The sequence below is a fragment of the Colius striatus genome, chromosome Z (genome assembly GCF_028858725.1).
Source record: "Colius striatus isolate bColStr4 chromosome Z, bColStr4.1.hap1, whole genome shotgun sequence".
In the NCBI taxonomy this organism is placed as follows: domain Eukaryota; kingdom Metazoa; phylum Chordata; class Aves; order Coliiformes; family Coliidae; genus Colius; species Colius striatus.
In genome coordinates this window covers 2,152,684-2,172,007 of record NC_084790.1, presented here as the reverse complement: position 1 = coordinate 2,172,007, position 19,324 = coordinate 2,152,684, and the positions used below count along the sequence as shown (strand labels likewise).

Below are 19,324 nucleotides of genomic sequence, written 5' to 3'. Positions count from 1 at the left end.
GCTCTGGAGTTCTTTAGGCCAAGTGCAACCATGCAGCTGGCAATTTTTAGTGCCAATTTTGATGAATGCATTCAAGAACTGCTGAGGGAAACACAAGCCCCCTTCAATGGAAGTCACTGAGAGGCTTGGTTTTCAAAAGCTGGAGTTCCCTGGGAAAATCTTCATTTTAACTCCTAAGCTCCTCCCCTAAAAAGGGAGTAAAAAGACCCTGGGAGGATAGTTTTGTGAGCAGCTTACTCTGAGGTTTAGCTTATGCCGTAACTCCACCACTTGCTGTGGGGTGAGACTGGTGATTTCTTCATGCTCATCATAGAAATTCTTCTCAAAAGGTGGATATTCAATCTGTAAAGGTAATTACTGAAGTTAGTCCAGGACTTTCTCTCTGTACATTTAACTTTTGGAGGGGAAGCATATTTATTCTCCAAAGCTCTTAACTGTCTGCAAGAATGTTTGTTTGATGTGAAGCCACTTTTGTCAGACAGCACTGAAATGTTACAGGGAAGCAGTTCAGAATGGAATGGAATGAGTTTCTTTCCTACCTCTGAATGGTCAATGGGTGGAAGAGGATCAATGATTTTTTTGGATGGTGCAATTGGATTCCCATCACTATCATACTCCAGGTTGTCTTCTTCTTCTTCTTGGACCACCCCAGCAGTTGGGTTTTCAGCCATGTAGCGAAAATAAGCTTCCTGCAGTAAAACACATCAGTAAAATCACACACAATAGCATGTGAAAAACACTACTGCACTGGTTTCAATGATGTATATGGCTAGAGGGCTGTTTGCTTTCACACCCACCGTTGAGGGAAAGAAAAAGCCATCAGGGTTCACTAGAACTGATTCTTCTACCAAACACAAGCAGCGACATCCAGAAGGACAGAGAGTAAGTAACAACTCTAGTGACAGTTAAACCACAAAATGCTTTTAAACCCCACATTTCTCTTGCATGTCTGCTTAACATCTCCTCCTACCAAGACCTGTTATGCTTTAACAAGAGAAGAATCTATTGTCCATGTGAACAAAGTACAAACTCTGCAGGTTTTTGAACAGAGAACACATGTTACTAAGCAGATGATGCTTCCATTTGTTTTTAAACACACTATGCCAAGGGTAGTTTCTCCACTTCCCCTAACTAGACTCTAAGAAATAAGAAGCTATTTCCTCAGGACATTCAACAGCAAAAAGGGAAAGAAACTATTTCAGAAGAGTCTCTCAACACAAGCCCAAGTTAGAAGCTGCTGTCACCACTACCACGTGCCATCCTCACAGCTCAATAGTATGTGTGTGTCCCACAAGAACCTAACTGGCACACCAAGACATTCTAGTGGAGGAAACACCATTCTTGCTTGACTTGCAAGCAAAGTATTGCAGACCAAACTTTTTAAGCAAGGTTCAATTAGAAATAAAGGTATGCACTCATCTTTTTCACTCACACTGCCCATCATCACTCAGGCACAGGGATATGTAAATCCACCTGAACAACAGCTGTCTCCCTGTGTGAGTCACCTTTGCTCAAATTCTAGCACAGCTACACTCACCTGGAAGCAGAAAAGCTTCCAGAAATTAGAAGCAAAGGCCTAGAGGCCAGACAACCCTTCCATGCTCTCGAGTTTCTCAGAGCAACACAGTAGTTATTCATTACAGTAAAGTACACCTTGAAATAAAAGTCTTTCCTCTTTGTTTATTACTTCTATTACAGTGATGCTTAGAATCCTCAATCACAACAGGAGCTCCTCTGAAAATAAAGAGCAAAAACCCTGGTTCTTCCCCTTAAAATTGCACTTCAAACAGCCTCCAGAGTTTCACAGTCCCCCACTTCAGTTGATTCTGCTAATTTCATATGTGATGAGACCCTCAGATACTGTAAAAACCTGTACAAGAAGTGGAGGTGCAACTGAAAAATCTTAAGGGTAAAAAGAATGAAATCAGCCCCCAATATTCTTTGACTTTTCAGTGAGACACCTAGAAGGGTAGAGGCAGTGGAGTAACCACTAGAGCTTCCTGATGAACTGTCCAGATACTGTGCATGGTACTGTGCATGATACTGGAGTTTTGTTTGTACCTAGTAGTTACATACTTGGGGAGGGAAGGCAAAAAAAGAAAGAAAAAGAAAGAAACAACACCACCAACAACAACAGAAAATAGAAAGACTGCATAGGAACTCACTTGGTCATCTTCCTCTTCAATGTCATCCCGAATACCCCTGGAAAAACAAGCGGAGAAAAAAAACTTCCCTGCAAGTGTTCCACATACTCAGCTCCATCCTTCATGTGACTAGTGCTGAGCTCCATGTTTGGTTGAAGACACAACACTTAACAACTCAGTAACATTTTCTAATCCCAACCCGTGGAGTTTGTATATTTGGTGTCAACCAGAACAACGACCCTGCAAAGATTTCTTTTTACTTCTAGTAATGAGAACCGAAAGATTAAGATCTCCGTCTTCCCAGCAGAAGCCACATCAAAGACCATCCTGGTCTAAGTTCTTGATGCTACAGAAGTCCCTTAACTGAAGAGGAATATGAGCCATCAAGTGCAAATCCAGTTCAGAACTTCCCCAGGTGGTGATTTGGATCCGGTGTTCTGTTTCAGGACCACGTATAATCTGATCAACCCCATGCAGTGCAAGTTCTGCCAATGTTACCTGACATTTGTTATCAACAGCATAAGCAGCACAGATAAGCTGCAGAAAGATCAGCTCCCAATTTAACACCCTAATTGTCACGTGCTACATAATAAATCAGCTTTACAGGGAATATCCTAAAGCCTAGTTCAAGCTTGGAAGAATCTCTGAGGTACACCAAAGCTATTTTGCTCCCATCAATGCAAAAGCAGCCTGATCACTGTAAGGATGTGGAAAGAAGTAAAACCATTCAGGCTGAACTGGAAAGCTGGTAGCAGTACAATGTGCTGCCCCAATTTGTGTGGCCTAGAAAAGCTTCTGGTGTGAGATAACTCCAAGTGTTGTTACATTTTACTGCAGGATGGACTGTTCCCTCTTATTATTCAACTTCTACTGCACAGAACTTTACCCATGGGGGATACCATGCACTGGTTAATGCTGTTTACTAGGTATAGATTGTATTGTTTACAGAACAATCATCATCAACAAAAGGCACTGGAATTGTTTTAGCACTACACAAGACACAGGCAGGTAGGGGAATGACAAAGGAGAACTTACTTCACATTCTTTTTTTCCTTGTCTTTATCTTCAAGCCTCTTCATGTCTCGAGCAGCTTGATCCTAACAGGTCATAAAATGACACGTTAAAAAACCCCAAGGTGATAAAACATGGGAGGGAAAAATGTTCCTACATAACTAAATCATCACACCACAGTGACAACACTCTTTGGATGAAGCTTTCTCCTGGTTCCATATCCTACTCTTTTGAAATGTGTACAGTAACTTTGCAGCAACGTTGTTGGAAAAAAACCATTCTCTGCATCTCTCCTGATGGAGTTCAGCTAGTAGCAGAACTGTAGCTATCAAACAGCTCATGAGAAATACAAATCACTTCAATTCAGGTAGTGAAAAACACACAAAACCTGAGTTTCATCCTCAGAGACACTCAAAGCTCTTTGTTGTACTGTTTTGCTCAAGCTCAAAAGAGATAAACTGTTAAGATACTGAAATTATAGCCACTCTCTATCTATCTAACCCACCTTTGAGTTCTAATTAACACAGTATCTTAGCTAAAAACCAAAGCTAAGCAACACTCATACAGCTGCCCAAAGACAGGAGTGACATGTGGTGCCCCTGACTGGAGAGAAGCACGGCCACAGAAATCAAATCAACATTTCAGGAGCCAGGTCTTGCCTCCACTTCAGCCATGAAAGCCTCCAGGGGATCATCGTCGCTGTCGGACTCGGCCGATTTGGAATGAAACTGCTGGCGGGTGGGGGAATTCTCTGCTGGAATGTAAGGTAATTCCACATTGCTGGAATCTTCCTCTTCATCCTCAAAGTAGCTGTAAAGAAACAAATAATGGTGGGTCAGCACAGAGTTTAAAGCATCACATTGTCTTCTTGAGTTGTTTCCCACACACAGATAGTGAGGCCTCATCTAGAGTCCTGTGTTCAGTTTTGGGCTCCCCAGGTTAACAGGGAACTGCTGGGGAGAGGCCAGTGCAGGGCCACCAAGACCAGGGCACTGGAGCATTTGAGAAGGAAAGGTTGTGGGACCTGGGGCTGTTCAGCCTGCAGAAGGCTGAGGAGACCTTATCAGTACTTACAAGTGCCTAAAGTGTGTGTATCAGGAGGATCACAGAATCACAGAACCTTAAGGATTGGAAGGGACCTGGAAAGCTCATCCAGTGCAACCCCCCTGCCAGAGCAGCACCACCTAGAGCAGGGCACACAGCAACTCATCCAGATGGGTTTGGGATGGCTCCAGAGAAGAAGCCTCCACAGCCCATCTGGGCAGCACCTGCCAGTGCTCCCTCACCTCAACAGGGAACAAACTCTGTCTTGTGTTGCTTTGGAACCTCTTCTGTTGCAGCTTGTCCCCATTACCCCTTGTGCTGTCATTGGCCATCCCTGAGCACAGCCTGGCTCCAGCCTCCTCACACCCTTGATGCATTTGCAACATGAATGAGCTCACTACGAGGATGGGGTGACACTTTGTTCTGTAGTGGCCAGTGACAAGTCAAGAGGTGATGGGCACAAGCTGGAACACGAAGAGTTTCACTTAAACAGAAGGAGAAACTCCTTTGGTGCTTAGGTGAGTGAGCCCTGGCCCAGGCTGCCCAGGGAAGGTGTGGAGGCTCCTTCTCAGGAGGTTTCCAAACCCACATGGACACATTCCTGTGCCCCCTGAGTGAGGGGAACCTGCTTTAGCAGGAGGCTGGGCTGGATGAACTCTAAAAGTCCCTTCCAACCCCCACCGTGATGTGGTTCTATGATTCTCTGCTTTCCCTGACCTTGGAAACTTTTGCCACCCAAAACTCTAGAGGTGGCTAAACAAAAGAAGTAACTGTACTTACGCATTCTCTTCATCGAAATTCGCTCGCTTTGACCCAATTTTGTAGAAAGAAGGCAGCTGAGGAGGCCCTGATTTCGCAAAGGCAGCAGAGGAACCGGCTGTTCCAAAAGCACTGTGAGATTGCTGAGAGAGCTTAGGTTCCTCTTTTTTCCCAGGTGTTATGGCAAAGCCACCAAAGCCAAAGCCTCTCTTCGTCCCAGGTCCACCTTTATTCCAATTCATGATGTATCTGTTGAGAAATCAGAATGGATAAGTGAATGCCCTTTCTGCTTCAGGCAGTTCTGTGGAATCCTCAGGGTTTTCCTTGTATCTCAAGATAAAGAGACTTGTGGAAATGACGGCTTCCAAAAAGGACTGGGCTTTGTTCTTTTCTTCTAAGTGTGAACATAGACACAACTTGAAAATAAAGGATCAAACAAAGAAGTTGTCTTCTAAAATAGATCAAGTCTCTCAATGATGACTTCAGCATATTTAAGATGTCATCTGTCTCATCTGTTTTGCAACCTAGGACATACAAACTCAAAGCCAGAGCTCCCAATGTCAGGAGGAACAACAGGTAGAACATCAACCTCAGTACACATTTGACAAGTCCATACAGCCCCATCATTGTGTGTTTCATGGCTTTGTAAACACCACACCACTGCAAACCACTACAGCTCCATGATGAGACTCAGAGCCAACTGCCTCCTTCCTTCAGAAAGCATCATTGAATATCTTCTCCAACCTCCACTTTTCAAGCCCAGAGCTCCTGCTCTGGCAGGGGAGTTGGACTGGATGATCTTTCGAGATCCCTTCCAACCCTTAAGATTCTGTGGTTCTGTGTAACTTGATGTACTACGTTAGATGAAGACTGATCAGACTAAGATGTACACTTCTCACTTCAAGCTATTAAATGATTTCATCTTGCATGGTCAAGTCAGTCATAGCTTCAGGGCAGCCAAACACTGCTTTTCAAGTATGTTATAATTACGTGGCCCAAAGGCTTTAAGTCTTAGTAAACAAATCCTCACATTCAGGGAGAAACCTCCAAGGAGATCAGAATGCACTGGCAAGAAAAGCAACTTAAAAAATGAGAAACCCTGACAGTAAATAGTGCTACTGCTCTCTGTGTAGAACATCTACCAGCCTGGGACCTGCATCAACGGATGAAAGGCAGAACTTTGCACTTCTGCTGCTGATTACTTGGAAGCAATCACATCTGATTTTAAGGACTATTCCTCCTTGTACTTACTGATTTCTTTCTTCCACTCCCTACTGCCCCAGAAAATAAAAAACAATCGTCCCTTTATTCTGTCAGACAGCTGGAAAAGTACCGAGTTTGGTTGGTCTGCCCACAGACCCCACCAGTGAGTTGACAGGGTGAGGGTTTCCAAAGAGCAGCGATGAAACGCGGGCGGAACCCTGAGGCAAAGTGCCGGGGCTTTTCCTTCCCGGCCAACACCGTTCCGAGGGACGAAACACGCCGGCACAGACCCTTTCCAGGGATTCCCTGGCTCTGAGGGAACCGCAGCAGCGTGTCCTGGCCGCTCCCGTCGCTGGCGGTTTCTGAAGACAGGGATCCCCGCACCCCCCACCCCGCCCTTCCCTCAGCACACACCAGTGGCCCGGAGCGCCGGAGGCCCCTCGTCCCGGGGCAGCCGCAGCCCTCAGCGAGGCTCAGCCTCCCGGTTCGGCGGGGCCCCTGGCGGCCCTTCCCGCCCGCGGGGCTCCGGCACGGGGGCGGGCCCTTTGTGCAGGCCAGGCCCAGGCTGCCCGAGCCCGCACTAGGCCGCGGCGCCGCCAGTTCCCGCCCTCAGGGGTCGCCGCCGGCCGGGGTGGGGGGAGGAGGGAATGTGGAGGAGGAGGAGCCGCCGCGCCGTCCTTCCCCGCCCGGCCCCGCGCCCCTCACTCACCCCTCGGGCACCGCAGCCGCCGGCCGCCGCTACCCCGGTTACCGGGGAGGGGGGGAGTGTTGAGGGGGGTGGAGACGCGACGTACCTACGCGCCGACGTCCCGTCCGGACGTGGCTTCCGCGCTGAGGCCGGCGGCGGCGCGGAGCGTGCGCACTCGCAAGGGCCGAAGCCGCGGCAGGACGGCGGGGGGGGCGGGAAGCGGGCAAGGTGTGAACGTCCCGGGCGGCCGCTGCCGGCGGCGCCGAGGCTCGGCCGCGACTGCCAGGGGGTTTGCCCGCTTAGCCCCCGGCTCGCCCGCGTCCCGCTCGGCCCCGCGTCCGCGCCGCCCGCGCCGCGCATGCCCCCCGCTACGCAAAGCACGCAGGCTGCGCCGCTGGCGGCCGCGGAGCGCAGCGCAGCGCGGCGTGAGGGCCCGGCCTAGGTCGCGGCGGCTCCGCGTGACTCAGGTAACGCGGCCTCGGGTCGGGGCTCCCGCGGCCCCGTCGCCGTCCTGCGCCTTGCCGGGGACGGGGCACCTCGCTGCCGCCTCCCTGGGAGAGCGTCGGCCTCTCCCCCGCCTCGCTCCGCGCGTCGCCCCGTGGTTGCCCTGGATGAGGGGCGGCCGGGCCCTGAGGGCAGCGGGCGGGCGGGGCCTGTGCTGTGCGCCGCGGCGGGGAGCGCGGTTGTGGGGCTGGTTTGGGGGAGAGGGGGGCAAGGAGGTAATTCGAGCTTCGCTAGCTGTGGCTCGTGTCCCTAGAAGGAGCTGGGAAGGGTGGCGTGTGCCTGGAGCCAGGGGATTCGCGGCGGAGTGCGACACGGGCAGCACTCGCGGGTGGGTGTCCCCGCGTCAGGCTGGCGATCGGTCCTGGCGAGGCTGGAGGGGGGGTTGCTCTCTCTTCCCACTCGCCTGAGTGGAGATGGGTGCGTGAACCGGCTCCTCTGGCAAGGGGAAGGAAGTCGGTGGCGTGTGGATCTTGGAGGGCCTGCCAAAGTACATTCTGCTTAGCGGAGTCGTTTGTACTTAGAACCTGATCTGCCTTGTGATTGAGGACAGCCGAGTTAGGAGCACGTTCTGCTTTTCACCCACCTCTAGTTCAACCATCTCTTTGGAATCAGCTGCAGAAGTTTCTTTTGCATAAAGCTTTACGGACTTGGGAGCATGTTTTGAAAGTGAATATCCTCAACTAGCCTCAGACTTGTTACTGTTGAAACTGTTGGGGTTCGGTTGAGCAGGTGGCTGCGTCGTCTTGGTGTTTTTAGCCTCTGAATGCAAGTCCTGCCCTTTTTCTCTGGGGAAATTCATGTCACACTTTGAAGTACCCAAACAACATGCCAAATCTATGGGCTTTGCCTTGCTGTTCTTTCCATCAGGTTTCTGTTTGCTTGAGGAGTCTCTGACGAAGGCGTTTATTTGAGTTATCCTTGTCACTTGTAGCAGTGGGTTCCCAGCATGTGGTACTCAGAGGACTGCTGGTCTAATTTAGAAAACAAATCATCTCTGTCTTCAGTTTTTAGGAGAACAATCTCATTAACATTCAGGTTCCCACTCAGATCTGGTTGTGGGAGTGAATCAAAATGTGTCTTAACTGCCACGTCTAATGGAGCTGATGCTCCGTAGCTGTTGTGAAACATCACAGTTGGGTTATTGCTGGTAGAGGTTGCAACCAAATCTCTTTCCCTTTAAACAGTAGTGGTGGGATGCTGTGGGACCTGCTTTTGAGCATGCAGGGTAGAAAATCCAAGCTGAGCACTTTTCCCCTAGCAGAAGCTATCACAGCATCGCTGTTTACAGTCAATTAAGGAAGTGCGTCCTAAGGTCTGTTACAGCTTCATTGATCCAACTGTGTCTAATTGCTAATGAATAACGACTGTAGGCACAGTGTGTGGTCTTTGAAATGAGCTGGCAAAGCTGAGGGATGCCTTTGGAGAGTCAGTTTTATAGCAGAATGTGTCTGCTTTCAGAAGCTGCTGCTGTGAAATGACTTGGGGGCATTACTGGAGGTGTGATATAAACATTTAATTCAGTGTTTGGGTTATTCTTTTTCAGTGAAAATGAAGAATTTGTATCTTTTTATTGCTGCCCTCCTCATCCCATGGAGTTTTACTGTGGCAAAGTATGATGAGTTTGAGGATGGAGATGACATTATGGAATATGATGATAATGACTTTGCTGAATTTGAAGATGTTAACGAAGATGCAGTCACAGAGTCTCCTCAAAGGGTCATCACTGCAGAAGACGATGAAGAAGAAGCAACTGTAGAGCTTGAAGGTCAGGATGAGAATCAGGAAGACTTTGATGACACAGATGCACAGGTAATGCCTAATGTCCTTCCCCTGTGTGTTTCCTAACGATACCTCTACACCTGTCTTTTCACCTGATCTTTTTGCTTGGGATTTTCATGCTGTTTGTGGTCTTTGTCCCTCAGGATGGTGATACTGAGAGTGAACCATATGATGATGAGGAGTTTGAAGGCTATGAAGAGAAACCAGATGCATCCCATAGCAAAAATAAAGACCCCATAACAATAGTTAATGTAAGTATACATGTTGATCTGCTTTCTCTTTGGTGTTTCATCACTTTTTAAGGCACTAGGCTAGTAACACGAACAGAAGAGAGGATCTGTCTTCAAGAGTTTGCTATTTGAGTTAACAAGAGGCAGTGCAGAGATGGGAAGAAGCGTGGAGACTAGAAACACCTGAAATAACACACAAGATTAGCAGCAGGATACCATCCTTGCTCTTTTGGCTTGGAGTGAAACATCCAGTGCAGGTGCTTTTGGTCTGTTTTAAGCTGCTGGAACTACCATCCTTGGATCAATGCTGTATTCAAAAGGAGACTTGTCATTAGGATATGGATGGTTTAAAATGATGTTTTGAAACATCATTTTGACCAAAGCATTTAGGACTTTGCTTCTTTTACCAGTATGACCGTGGGGGAGAAGTGGAGGACCTAGAAGTAATGACCTTCAGGTGCATTTTTATTATACCTGAGTTCTTTTTTAAGCATTATGGCTGGCCTTGGTAGTGAAAATGAAGGTTTAGGTACTTAGGATTGAAGGGTTATACAGTGATAGCAGAAGGACTAATTCCTTCTTGAAGATGGCAAAGTCAGGGAGGCTTCTTTGCTCCCCCACTCAGTCTCTGGCTCTTGGTGGCATCCTGAAAATGGTCCTGGACATTGGGTATTGCTTTAGATTTCAACAGAAGTTGCATGATGATCAGGTGATGGGAAGGAGATCAAGCTGAGCTAATCAGTGGGTTGACATGCCTGGCTGTTGACGACTCAGAGGGGTACATGCTAGCACAGGCTGACTTGAAAGAGAGAAGTATTATGTTTGTGTTAGCCAGGTATTTTGAGAATGCTGTTAGCAGTTGTTTCCTTTATGATTACTGTGTCCCAGTAGAGCCAAATGCATTATGTAGGCTTAGCTCTATCCAGTTGCCTTTGTGAAGTGCACTGCTGTGTGTGGGATGAAGCTTCTCCAGGCGTTTTCCACTTTGTGTGGATGGAATCTCTTCATTCAATGTGTGAAAGTCTCTGCTTACCACAGGTCCCTGCTCACCTCCAAAACAGCTGGGAGAGTTACTACATGGAGATCCTGATGGTAACAGGTCTCCTTGCTTACATCATGAATTACATCATTGGGAAGAACAAAAACAACCGTCTGGCTCACGCGTGGTTCAATACACACAGGGAGCTGCTAGAAAGTAACTTTGCTCTTGTTGGTGAGTTCTCCTAACCACTGGATTCACTTCAGTTTATCAGAGTAATACTAGACCAGCACAGAGGCTACATAGAGAAGAGTCACCTTTTCAATGCAGATGGATGATCATAGAATTGTTTTGGTTGGAAAAGATCTTTAAGGTCATGGAGTCCAACCAGTCAAGTCACACAGCCAAGCTCATCACTAACCCACGGCCCTCAGAACCTCATCCATGTGTCTTTTCAATATCTCTAGGGCTGAGGACTCCCCCACCTCCCTGGGCAGCCTGAGATAGGGGCCGACAGCCCTCTCGCGAAGAAAAAGTTCTCCAGCTCTGATCTTAAACCTCCCCTGGGGCAACTTGAGCCCATTTCCTCCTGTCCTAAAAATGATGGCACTAGTTCCAGCTGTGTGCAGGCAAATTAGTGTGCCAGTCTCCCAGTGCTGAAATTAGATTATGGTGTTATATATTATTCAGAAACCATCCCAGTGCTTGCTGAAGTAATCCAGCAACAACTGAGCTCTAAGCCTACTGACAGACTTTGGTGTTTACATTTGTGATGTTTAGATTGCAGTTCTCTGGTTACTTTTGGGTTTTTTTTTTTCTTCAGGGGATGATGGCACTAATAAAGAAGCCACCAGCACTGGAAAACTAAATCAAGAAAATGAACACATATATAACTTGTGGTGCTCTGGAAGGGTGTGTTGTGAGGGAATGCTCATCCAGCTAAAGGTAAGGATGAGAGTGTTGGTTGTACTCTTTAAATGTCACCAGCTCTCAGGTTTTGGAGGCTTTTCCATTGTTGTGTGAACAACAAGGAGTCCCACTTCAACTCTTTTGCTGTCATTCAGATACAGGGTTCTGAATGTGGACAGATCTGTACAGGCCTGTATTCTGCCTACCAAAGTAGGTAAGAGTGAATGCTTACAGAAATGGATTAGGCTGAAGAGCCCAGCTGCCATTTAGAGGGATTTAATGCCAGGAGTTCCAAGGAAGTACAGCAGTGACAAATGCAGAGTCACACACCTGGGATAGAACAACCCTGCACATGGGTTTAGCTCCTAACTTGAGGGAACAAGGTCCTGAGAAACTTGCCTGATGCATAAAGCATTATTCTGTGAAACACTTCTGCTTAAAACTGCCCTATTTTTTTCCTTGAGCCCCACTGCTAACTGCCAATGAAGTGCTGTGCTGTGGGTATGTTCATTTCTCTTCTTCTGTGGTTACAAACTTTGTGTTTTTAGTTTCTCAAGAGACAAGACCTACTGAATGTTCTTGCACGCATGATGAGGCCAGCTTCTGACCAAGTGGTACGTAGTCAGCCCTTCAGATTAGCTGTGATATAAACTGCTGCATTCTTTTGTTTCAGCTCTGCTGCTTTTGGCAAAATGCAAACTGCTGATGACTGGAAATTGGTTTTATCTGTGAGTTTTAAATTGAGTAGTTTGGCCAACAGTTTATTGTGCTTCAAGACTTAGTGATTGTTCTTCTGTCTGTTTGGTCTGTCTGAACAGAGCCACTTGATGCATATGCTGGTCTGGATATTACATCCTGTAGTGTTTCTTTTTGCCTTGCTTTTGGAGATGAGAGTAATCTTGAACTACATAAATGCCAAGAGAGGTTACAAGAGAGAATAGTGTCTGTGTGCACTCTGAATACTCTTTCCCTGTATCTATAATACATCTAATTAGATGCATGTAAGCAACAGACACTTGCACTGCAAAGGAGTCTTAGAACTGCTGCTCTAGTAGCTGTCATTACACTGTAGCATGATACCAGAACACTTTGTACTCAGTATCATTAAAAAGCAACCTTACCTTAAGGCACACTGAGAAGCTTTAAATCAACAACCTTTATTTTAGCTCTGTGTGGCTTTGCTTAGGCTTTATTCTTATGAATCAATGTCAGCCAAACATTGAAGTCACAGAGGATACAGTTGTCTGTTTGGCCAGTAGTCTGAAGGCAGAGTATACATCATCTAGCTCTGATCCAGGCTAATAACATTTTGTCCCACAGCAAATAAAAGTAACAATGAACGATGAAGATATGGACACCTACGTGTTTGCTGTTGGAACAAGAAAAGCACTGGTGCGACTTCAGAAAGAGATGCAGGACCTGGTATGTTCATGTTGGGAAGTTAACTAGTGATACGTGATGTGGAAAGCTTGGGTCTAAGTCATCTGCTTTGACATGATCTGAAATGAAAACTTTACATATGTTCACACTCGGCAGCTTGCAAAGAATCTGGTGATAACTAGCAGTGGTTTGCAAACCTTTTCCCTCTCAACTTCTCTCAAGCAACAGCACTAAAGTGTGGTCGGTAGGAGGCCAGTTGGGTTTTGTTCTGTTCCTGTTCAGTGGAAGCAAAAAGCTTTCCTCCAACTTTGAGCATACCAGCATGGATGTATTAGAATTGTTATCTCTTTTCCCTTAAAATCCTGACTACTGAAGGGAAATACTAACTTAGAAACTATTGATACTGGAACAGGTCAGTCTGATAAGCCACTTAAAAGCTTGTGTTTTGTTCTTATTTCTTTGTTCTCTTTGAAACAGAGTGAGTTCTGCAGTGATAAACCTAAGTCTGGTGCAAAATATGGGCTTCCAGATTCGCTGGCTATCTTGTCAGAGATGGGAGAGGTCACAGAGGGAATGATGGACGCTAAGGTAATCTTGAATGAGTTAGTACAAGTCTTCCTTGGTAAACCTTGCCACTATGCAAGAAGTCCTTCCTGTTGGGATGTTTACAGGAGATGAAAAGGGGCCCTGGTGAGATCTAAAGAAGTCAAGACCTTCAGGAAGCTGAAGGGCTGGAAGAAGAGTGTAATTCTTCCATCTTTATTCCTTTGACATAACATCTGTTTAGTCTAACACAAACTTCAGTCTTCAAACTGCTTTTCAAAGCCTGGAAGTTAGTTCCAACAGCCTGTTCAGAGGAGGATAACGATGATGTGTTTCTGCAGGGCTTCAAAGTTGACATGTTAACAAACCTGTATGGAGCATGGGGAGGCTGCAGATGGATTGGTGTTGGGGGGGGAAAAAACTTAACTCCAGTTTCTGCTTTAGATGATCCATTTCCTCACGCACTACGCTGACAAGATTGAGTCCGTCCAATTCTCGGACCAGTTCTCCGGTCCAAAACTTATGCAAGAGTAAGTATAAAGTTAAATCTCTCCTCCCAGTAGCTACTGGAACACTAAGCAAAAGAGAGGCTGGCAAAACTGTTTGCAGTGTGGATCTTGCTGGAATGCACACAAAGATAAATTGGGAGCAAAGGTGAAACAGGTGAATAAGTAGGCTCCCAATACTTCCAAATGCTGTTGTAGTTCAGAAGATCAAGGTGCTGTATTGCCCTTAATATTTATTTTGAGTGTGCTGGTTCCACTGTAGTTTGAGGAGCTATAAATTTAGATAACCCCTGGCAGCTACAGTGTACACAGCAGCATGGAAAAACACCTGAGTAAGCCCACTGAAGGTACACAGCGTGGGAAGAGTTTAAGGGCCAAGAAACAACCCTGCAGGAGGAGAACACATTAACTTCGATGCTTTTGAATGCACTGAGAACTACATTTAAGTCAGGTCTGCAGTGGAAGAAACAAACTCAAAACTGTGGATTGTTGGCCCTTCTCTACCTGATCTGGCTTAAATGTTCTGCTGTTGAATCCATCTCTTGGGTACTCCAGGTTGATTCTCAGCTGTGCTGGAGAAATAGATGCAGTATATCTGCTGTATCTCTAAGCCTCCTAATTGTGAGGTACTTTCAGCTGCTGCTTCAGAATTGCCAAGTGATGGGTGGTTTAGGTTTTTTGCAAGGGTGTGTTATGCTCACAGGCATATAAATGAATGATCTGCATCCAAACTTGAAACTGTCCTCCAGAAAAAGGAACATACTTTTGATTTAATGATACAACAGCTGTTTAGGTACCTTGAAGTGGACGTGGGAAATGCAGGTCTGGCTTTCTACATTAGAATACTCTGAGGTTTGGGCAGTGAAGACTTGAATTCTTGGGGTTTTTTCCTGCTATTTATAGAAGATTTGGAGTAATGTAAACAACAGACTATGTGTAAACCAGAATGTCAGTGGGGCTCAGGTGCCAGAGCTCAGCTGACCTCTGCTGAGATGAGATGATTCATTTTTACAGTAATGCCTTTTCACTGCATGCTTTTGAGTCAAACACTTCAGGAATCTGAGCAGAGACTTAAATATGGGGGTTACAGCCAGGCTTTTCATCTTTTTTTCTTCAAGTAGTCCACAAGTGTCTCTCTTGACAAGGTTTGCTCTAACAATGTGAGGTATTTTGTATGCCTGTATTTTTCTTCCCTCATTCCAGCCCCTTTTTTTCTTTCCCACCAGGGAAGGTCAGCTTACAAAACTGCCTGAGACTAAAAAGACACTTTTGTTTACATTTAATGGTAAGAGAACTGATGTGCAGGGATGTCTGTGTATCTAAGGGGAAGAGTCATGCATTATATGTCACATGCTCAAGTTCTGTCAGCTATGGAAGATAATGATGTGATGAATGACTTGTGCTGGAACAGGATCGTGGATTAATTATGCAGTAATTACACTGGGGACTGAGTGGCTCATAGTCATGATAACAGGCTCATCAGACTTGCTGTGATTGATCTTAGTTCACGTTTGTATCTCTCCTGATGGTTGCATTTGGTTACCATGTGGCTTGTTTTTAAGCCATGTGCCTTGCCCTTTGAGCTTGCACAAAACTACTTGGTTAACTCCTAAACCACATCCTTTAGTGCCATATCTACACATCTTTAAGTAACCTCCAGGGATAGGGATTCCACCACTTTCCTGTGCAGCCTGGGAAAGCGCTTGGCAGCCCTTTCAGTGAACAGATTTTTCCTAATATCCGATCTAAACCTCCCCTGGTGCAGCTTGAGGCTGTTTCCCTTTGTCCTGTTGTCCTGTCCTGTTGCTTGAGAGAAGAGACCTTGCCACAGAATCATTGCCATAACCTCCTGTCTCCCTTCAGTCTCTTCTTCTCCAGGCAGAATACACCCTCCCCAGAACCCTTGTGCTCCAGCCCCTTCCCCAGCTCTGCTGCCCAGCTCTGGCCACACTCCAGCCTTTCAGTGTCACTGTGGCAGTGAGTGAGGAGCCCAGCACTGAGCACAGCCCTGGAGCTGCAGCCTCCCCAGGGCCCAGCACAGGGGAACAATCCCTGCCCTGCTCCTGCTGCCACCCCAGTGCTGAGCCCAGCCAGGATGCACTTGGCCATCTTACCCACCTGGGCACGCTGCTGCCTCCTGTTCAGCTGCTGTCAACCGACATGCCCTCCATCCATCATCACACTAGTGCTGATCCAAGCCAGGATACCACTGGCCTTCTTGCCCACCTGGGCACGCTGCTGGCTCATGTGAAGCCGGTTGTTGATCAACACCCCCAGGTCCTTTGCCACCAGGCAGCTTTCCAGCCATGCTTCTCCAACCCTTTGCATGGATTTGTAACCTAACTGCAGGACCCAGCACTAAGCTCTGTCTTTCCTCAAGAGGACAAGAACATCTTTCTTTCATGTATCATAGAATCCTAGAATGGTAGGGGTTTGGAAGGGACCTTTAGAGATCATCTAGTCCAACTCCCCTGCTGAAGCAGGTACCACCTAGATGGTGTTGAGCAATAAGGAAAGAATCTTACAGCAAGTACAAGAATCCTGCCAAACTCTGAATTAACAAGAAAATTCCTTTATTTCAGTGCCTGGTTCAGGCAACACTTCCCCAAAGGACATGGAGTCTTTGCTGCCTCTGATGAGCATGGTTATCTACTGTATTGACAAAGCAAAGAAGTTCCGTCTGAACAGAGAAGTAAGTAGTGTGGCTGAAATTGCATCGTCAACACTGGCTCCTTGAGATTGAGGAGCGTTAACTGCATTCTGCACGTTAACCATCATTCTCTGTGCAAAGGGTAAACAAAAGGCTGACAAGAACAGAGCTCGAGTGGAAGAGAACTTCCTTAAACTGACCCATGTGCAAAGACAGGAGGCTGCCCAGTCCCGCCGAGAGGAGAAGAAACGGGCAGAGAAGGAGAGAATCATGAATGAAGAGGATCCTGAAAAGCAGCGTCGGCTGGAGGTGAGGTGGATGGTCACAGTCATAGAATGGTGGGGGTTGGAAGGGACCTTTAGAGCTCATCCAGTCCAACCCCCCTGCAGAAGCAGCTCCCACCTAGATCAGGGAGCACAGGAACGTGTCCAGGTGGGGCTTGAAGAGCTCCAAGGAAGGAGCCTCCACACCCTCCCTGGGCAGCCTGGGCCAGGGCTCCCTCACCCCAACACTCAAACAGTTTGGCCTTGTGTTTAAATGGAACTGTTTGTGTTCTGGCTTCATCCCATCACCCGCTGTCCTGTTGCTAGATACCATCGAAAAAAGGATGCCCCAACCTCCTGACACCCACCATTGAGATGATTATAAATATTAATGGGATCCCCTTCAGCCTCCTCCAGCCTGAGCAGCCCCAGGGCCCACAGCCTTTCCTCAGCAGGAACATGCTCCAGTGCCCTGAGCATCTTGCTGGCCCTGTGCTGGCCTCTCTGCAGCACTTCCCTGTCCCTCTGCAGCTGGGGAGCCCACAACTGGCCCCAGGACTCCAGATGAGGCCTCAGCACATGTGGCAGAGCAGAGCAAAGGGGAGCAGAAGCTCCCTGGCCCTGCTGCTGGATCCACACTCTGCTGGATGCCCCCAGGCTGCCATTGGCTTCTTGCCCACCAGGCCACGTTGCTGCTCATGGGCAGTTGATTCTCCCCCAGCAGTGCCAGGTCTGTCTCCTGGAGCTGCTCTCCAGCAGGTCACCCCCAGCCTGTGCTGCTGCAGGGGCTTGTTCCTCCCCAGCTGCAGGACTCTGCCCTTGCCCTTGTTGAACCTCTGCAGGTTCCTCTGTGCCCAGCTCTCAGATTTAGACTGTTCCAAGCCACTGGCACATTTTCCCCTTCAGTATTTCTTAGGGCTGCTTGTAGATAGACCAGCAATGTCCAGCTTTGACTTGTTTTGGTGGCAGGCAGATAACTTGCAGCATGTACGCTCTTTGCCCAGCTCGTGAACTCAAGTAATGGAGGCCCTTCTTGTTTGGCTCTTGTGACATGCTCACCTGGCTGATGTTCACTCTTTGACCTTGCTTCCAGGAAGCTGCTTTGCGACGTGAGCAGAAGAAACTCGAGAAGAAGCAGATGAAGATGAAGCAAATCAAAGTGAAAGCGATGTGACTCCGTGGTGAGAAGTGTCTCAGTGCCACCTGCGCAACTTTTGATTTGCAGGGTACAAAGACTTCCTCCACAAACCCCACCTTTCTTTTGAACACTAGTAGCCATCAAAGAGAAATGCTCCTTACATTGTCGTGTTACTTACTGAAGTATTACAGCAACATGCAGGTGTTCTGTAGAGGCTTTGTCTCAGCAGTTTTATTCCAGGTGGCTGACATTTTTTTTTTGCTACTTGTCTGTTAAACAAACCAACAAAGAATTGCAATATTCTTGAATGCTCCTTATCATCTGTTCTTTAAAAACATAAGACTGTAATCCTGTCCACATGTGCTGGTAACATATTTATGGCTTTGGTTTGAAACATTTTTGGGGTTTTAGTTATTGGGAGGGAAGGGGGGGTGTGGGGAAAAACTCAAGGGGGGGAAAACTGCACAAGAAACATTTACTGTGCATTTATTTGCATCGAGCTTTTAAAGGCACAAAACTTAGAGCCTTCCATACACAGTATGGGTTCTTCAGGGATTTAAGCCCAGTAAAACAGGCTAGTGATTCTTCTTTTGTACAAATTGGGGACTGAAACAGTATTAAGTCACCTGTGGGGCGTGATTGGCCTCATGTAAAACGTAGAGGGGTTGTAGGAGGGAGTGGAATACATGAACAGTTTCCTACTTGTGATTTTTGAATGCTGCAAGCTTAATACAATGTGAAATCTGTAATGTCAACGTGGTGTTTCTTCAGGAGTTGGGTGCATGGTAAACTCAGAAGCTTCAGCTAGCTTTCTCTAAATAGTTTTTTAACTGTACAAGTTTGCCTCATAAACTTTTTCTCCTGATCTCAGCAGCTGCTGCCCGGTTCACTTCAGCCCAGAAACTAAACTCAGTGAAGTATCTGCAACTGCAAATTTCCCCAAGCAAGTAAAAAACAATAGAATGCTTCAGGGGATGTGGGATCCTCTTCATTTGGTAAATGATTGCTTCAGGTTTTGGAATATAAAGGGGAGAATGAAGTGAATTGCCCCTGTGCAAGCACTTGGCTAACTGAGAGCGCTGCATTTTATAAATGCTTCCTGTCTAGAAGGAATTTTATTGTTGCTTGTAACAGACTTTTAACAGTTTTGTGGGGAGGGTGGGGAAAAGAAGAACTGTCTTGCATTTTCTTGTTCACTACTTTTGTGCAAACTTGGTTTTGAGGCAATAAGAAAGGAGCTGCTGTTGAAACAGCAATTGCTTCAGCTTCTTGTTCCAGCTGTGGGATACTTCACACTGATTGAAAGGCAAATGTCTGTAAGCTGGTACATGCAAATACATTAATTTTATAGAATGGTTGGTAAACTTTTATTTAAAACCAAAACTAATGTAATGATGTGAAATTTTAGCACTATTTAGCTTTAAAGATTTAATATGGTATTGTTTCACTAAGTTCTTTGAAAGGAGATTCTAGTTTGTGCTCTTTTGAGTTCAGTGGACAAGCTTTCCTGAAGTCCCATATGGTTGTGGGCCATGGCAGCTAATTTTGTAATGTAAACAATCTACTGAAGAGTAAAAATATAATTGAAACACTC

General features: G+C 46.7%; 2 protein-coding genes across 6 annotated transcripts in view; one reads left to right on the top strand and one right to left on the bottom strand.

Moving 5' to 3' along the window:
• The window catches only part of LOC133628703 (ATP-dependent RNA helicase DDX42), a 21,386-nt gene extending 14,162 nt beyond the window's left edge, over positions 1-7,224 (bottom strand). For 2 of the 4 annotated variants that reach the window (XR_009820800.1, XM_062017260.1), the window contains exons 1-7: positions 6,956-7,224; positions 4,980-5,207; positions 3,815-3,965; positions 3,180-3,241; positions 2,166-2,202; positions 540-689; positions 238-342 (exon numbers count right to left, since the gene is read on the bottom strand). Coding sequence is in view for 3 of the 4 variants with exons in the window: in XM_062017260.1 (XP_061873244.1) it covers positions 238-342; positions 540-689; positions 2,166-2,202; positions 3,180-3,241; positions 3,815-3,965; positions 4,980-5,207; positions 6,956-7,209 (987 nt within the window). In the remaining variant the exon portion in view is untranslated. Of the gene's footprint in view, positions 1-237; positions 343-539; positions 690-2,165; positions 2,203-3,179; positions 3,242-3,814; positions 3,966-4,979; positions 5,208-6,575; positions 6,770-6,870 lie in introns of those variants that run through there. The other 2 variants (XM_062017261.1, XM_062017262.1) reach the window with 2 other exon arrangements.
• On the top strand, positions 7,036-19,324 carry LOC133628704 (PAT complex subunit CCDC47). 2 transcript variants are annotated; one of them, XR_009820801.1, is made up of 14 exons: positions 7,036-7,316; positions 8,897-9,162; positions 9,276-9,383; positions 10,401-10,575; positions 11,165-11,286; positions 11,799-11,864; positions 12,571-12,672; positions 13,108-13,218; positions 13,618-13,703; positions 14,906-14,964; positions 16,262-16,371; positions 16,471-16,638; positions 17,686-17,818; positions 18,605-19,324. XR_009820801.1 is itself a non-coding variant. In XM_062017263.1 (13 exons), exons 2-13 carry the CDS (start codon positions 8,902-8,904, stop codon positions 17,764-17,766), a joined length of 1,449 nt encoding a protein of 482 aa, XP_061873247.1. In that variant the 5' UTR covers positions 7,036-7,316; positions 8,897-8,901; the 3' UTR covers positions 17,767-18,145. The 2 variants fall into 2 exon arrangements, 1 of the variants encoding a protein (XP_061873247.1); XM_062017263.1 differs by lacking the exon at positions 18,605-19,324 and having other exon boundaries at positions 17,686-18,145.

Bases quoted from the DNA above. Each gene is read 5' to 3' on its own strand.
- LOC133628704 (XM_062017263.1), top strand. From the start codon at position 8,902: ATGAAGAATTTGTATCTTTTTATTGCTGCCCTCCTCATCCCATGGAGT. The intron at 9,163-9,275 runs GTAATGCCTAAT...TTTGTCCCTCAG, and splicing joins TTGATGACACAGATGCACAG to GATGGTGATACTGAGAGTGA. The intron at 11,287-11,798 runs GTAAGGATGAGA...TTGTGTTTTTAG, and splicing joins GAATGCTCATCCAGCTAAAG to TTTCTCAAGAGACAAGACCT.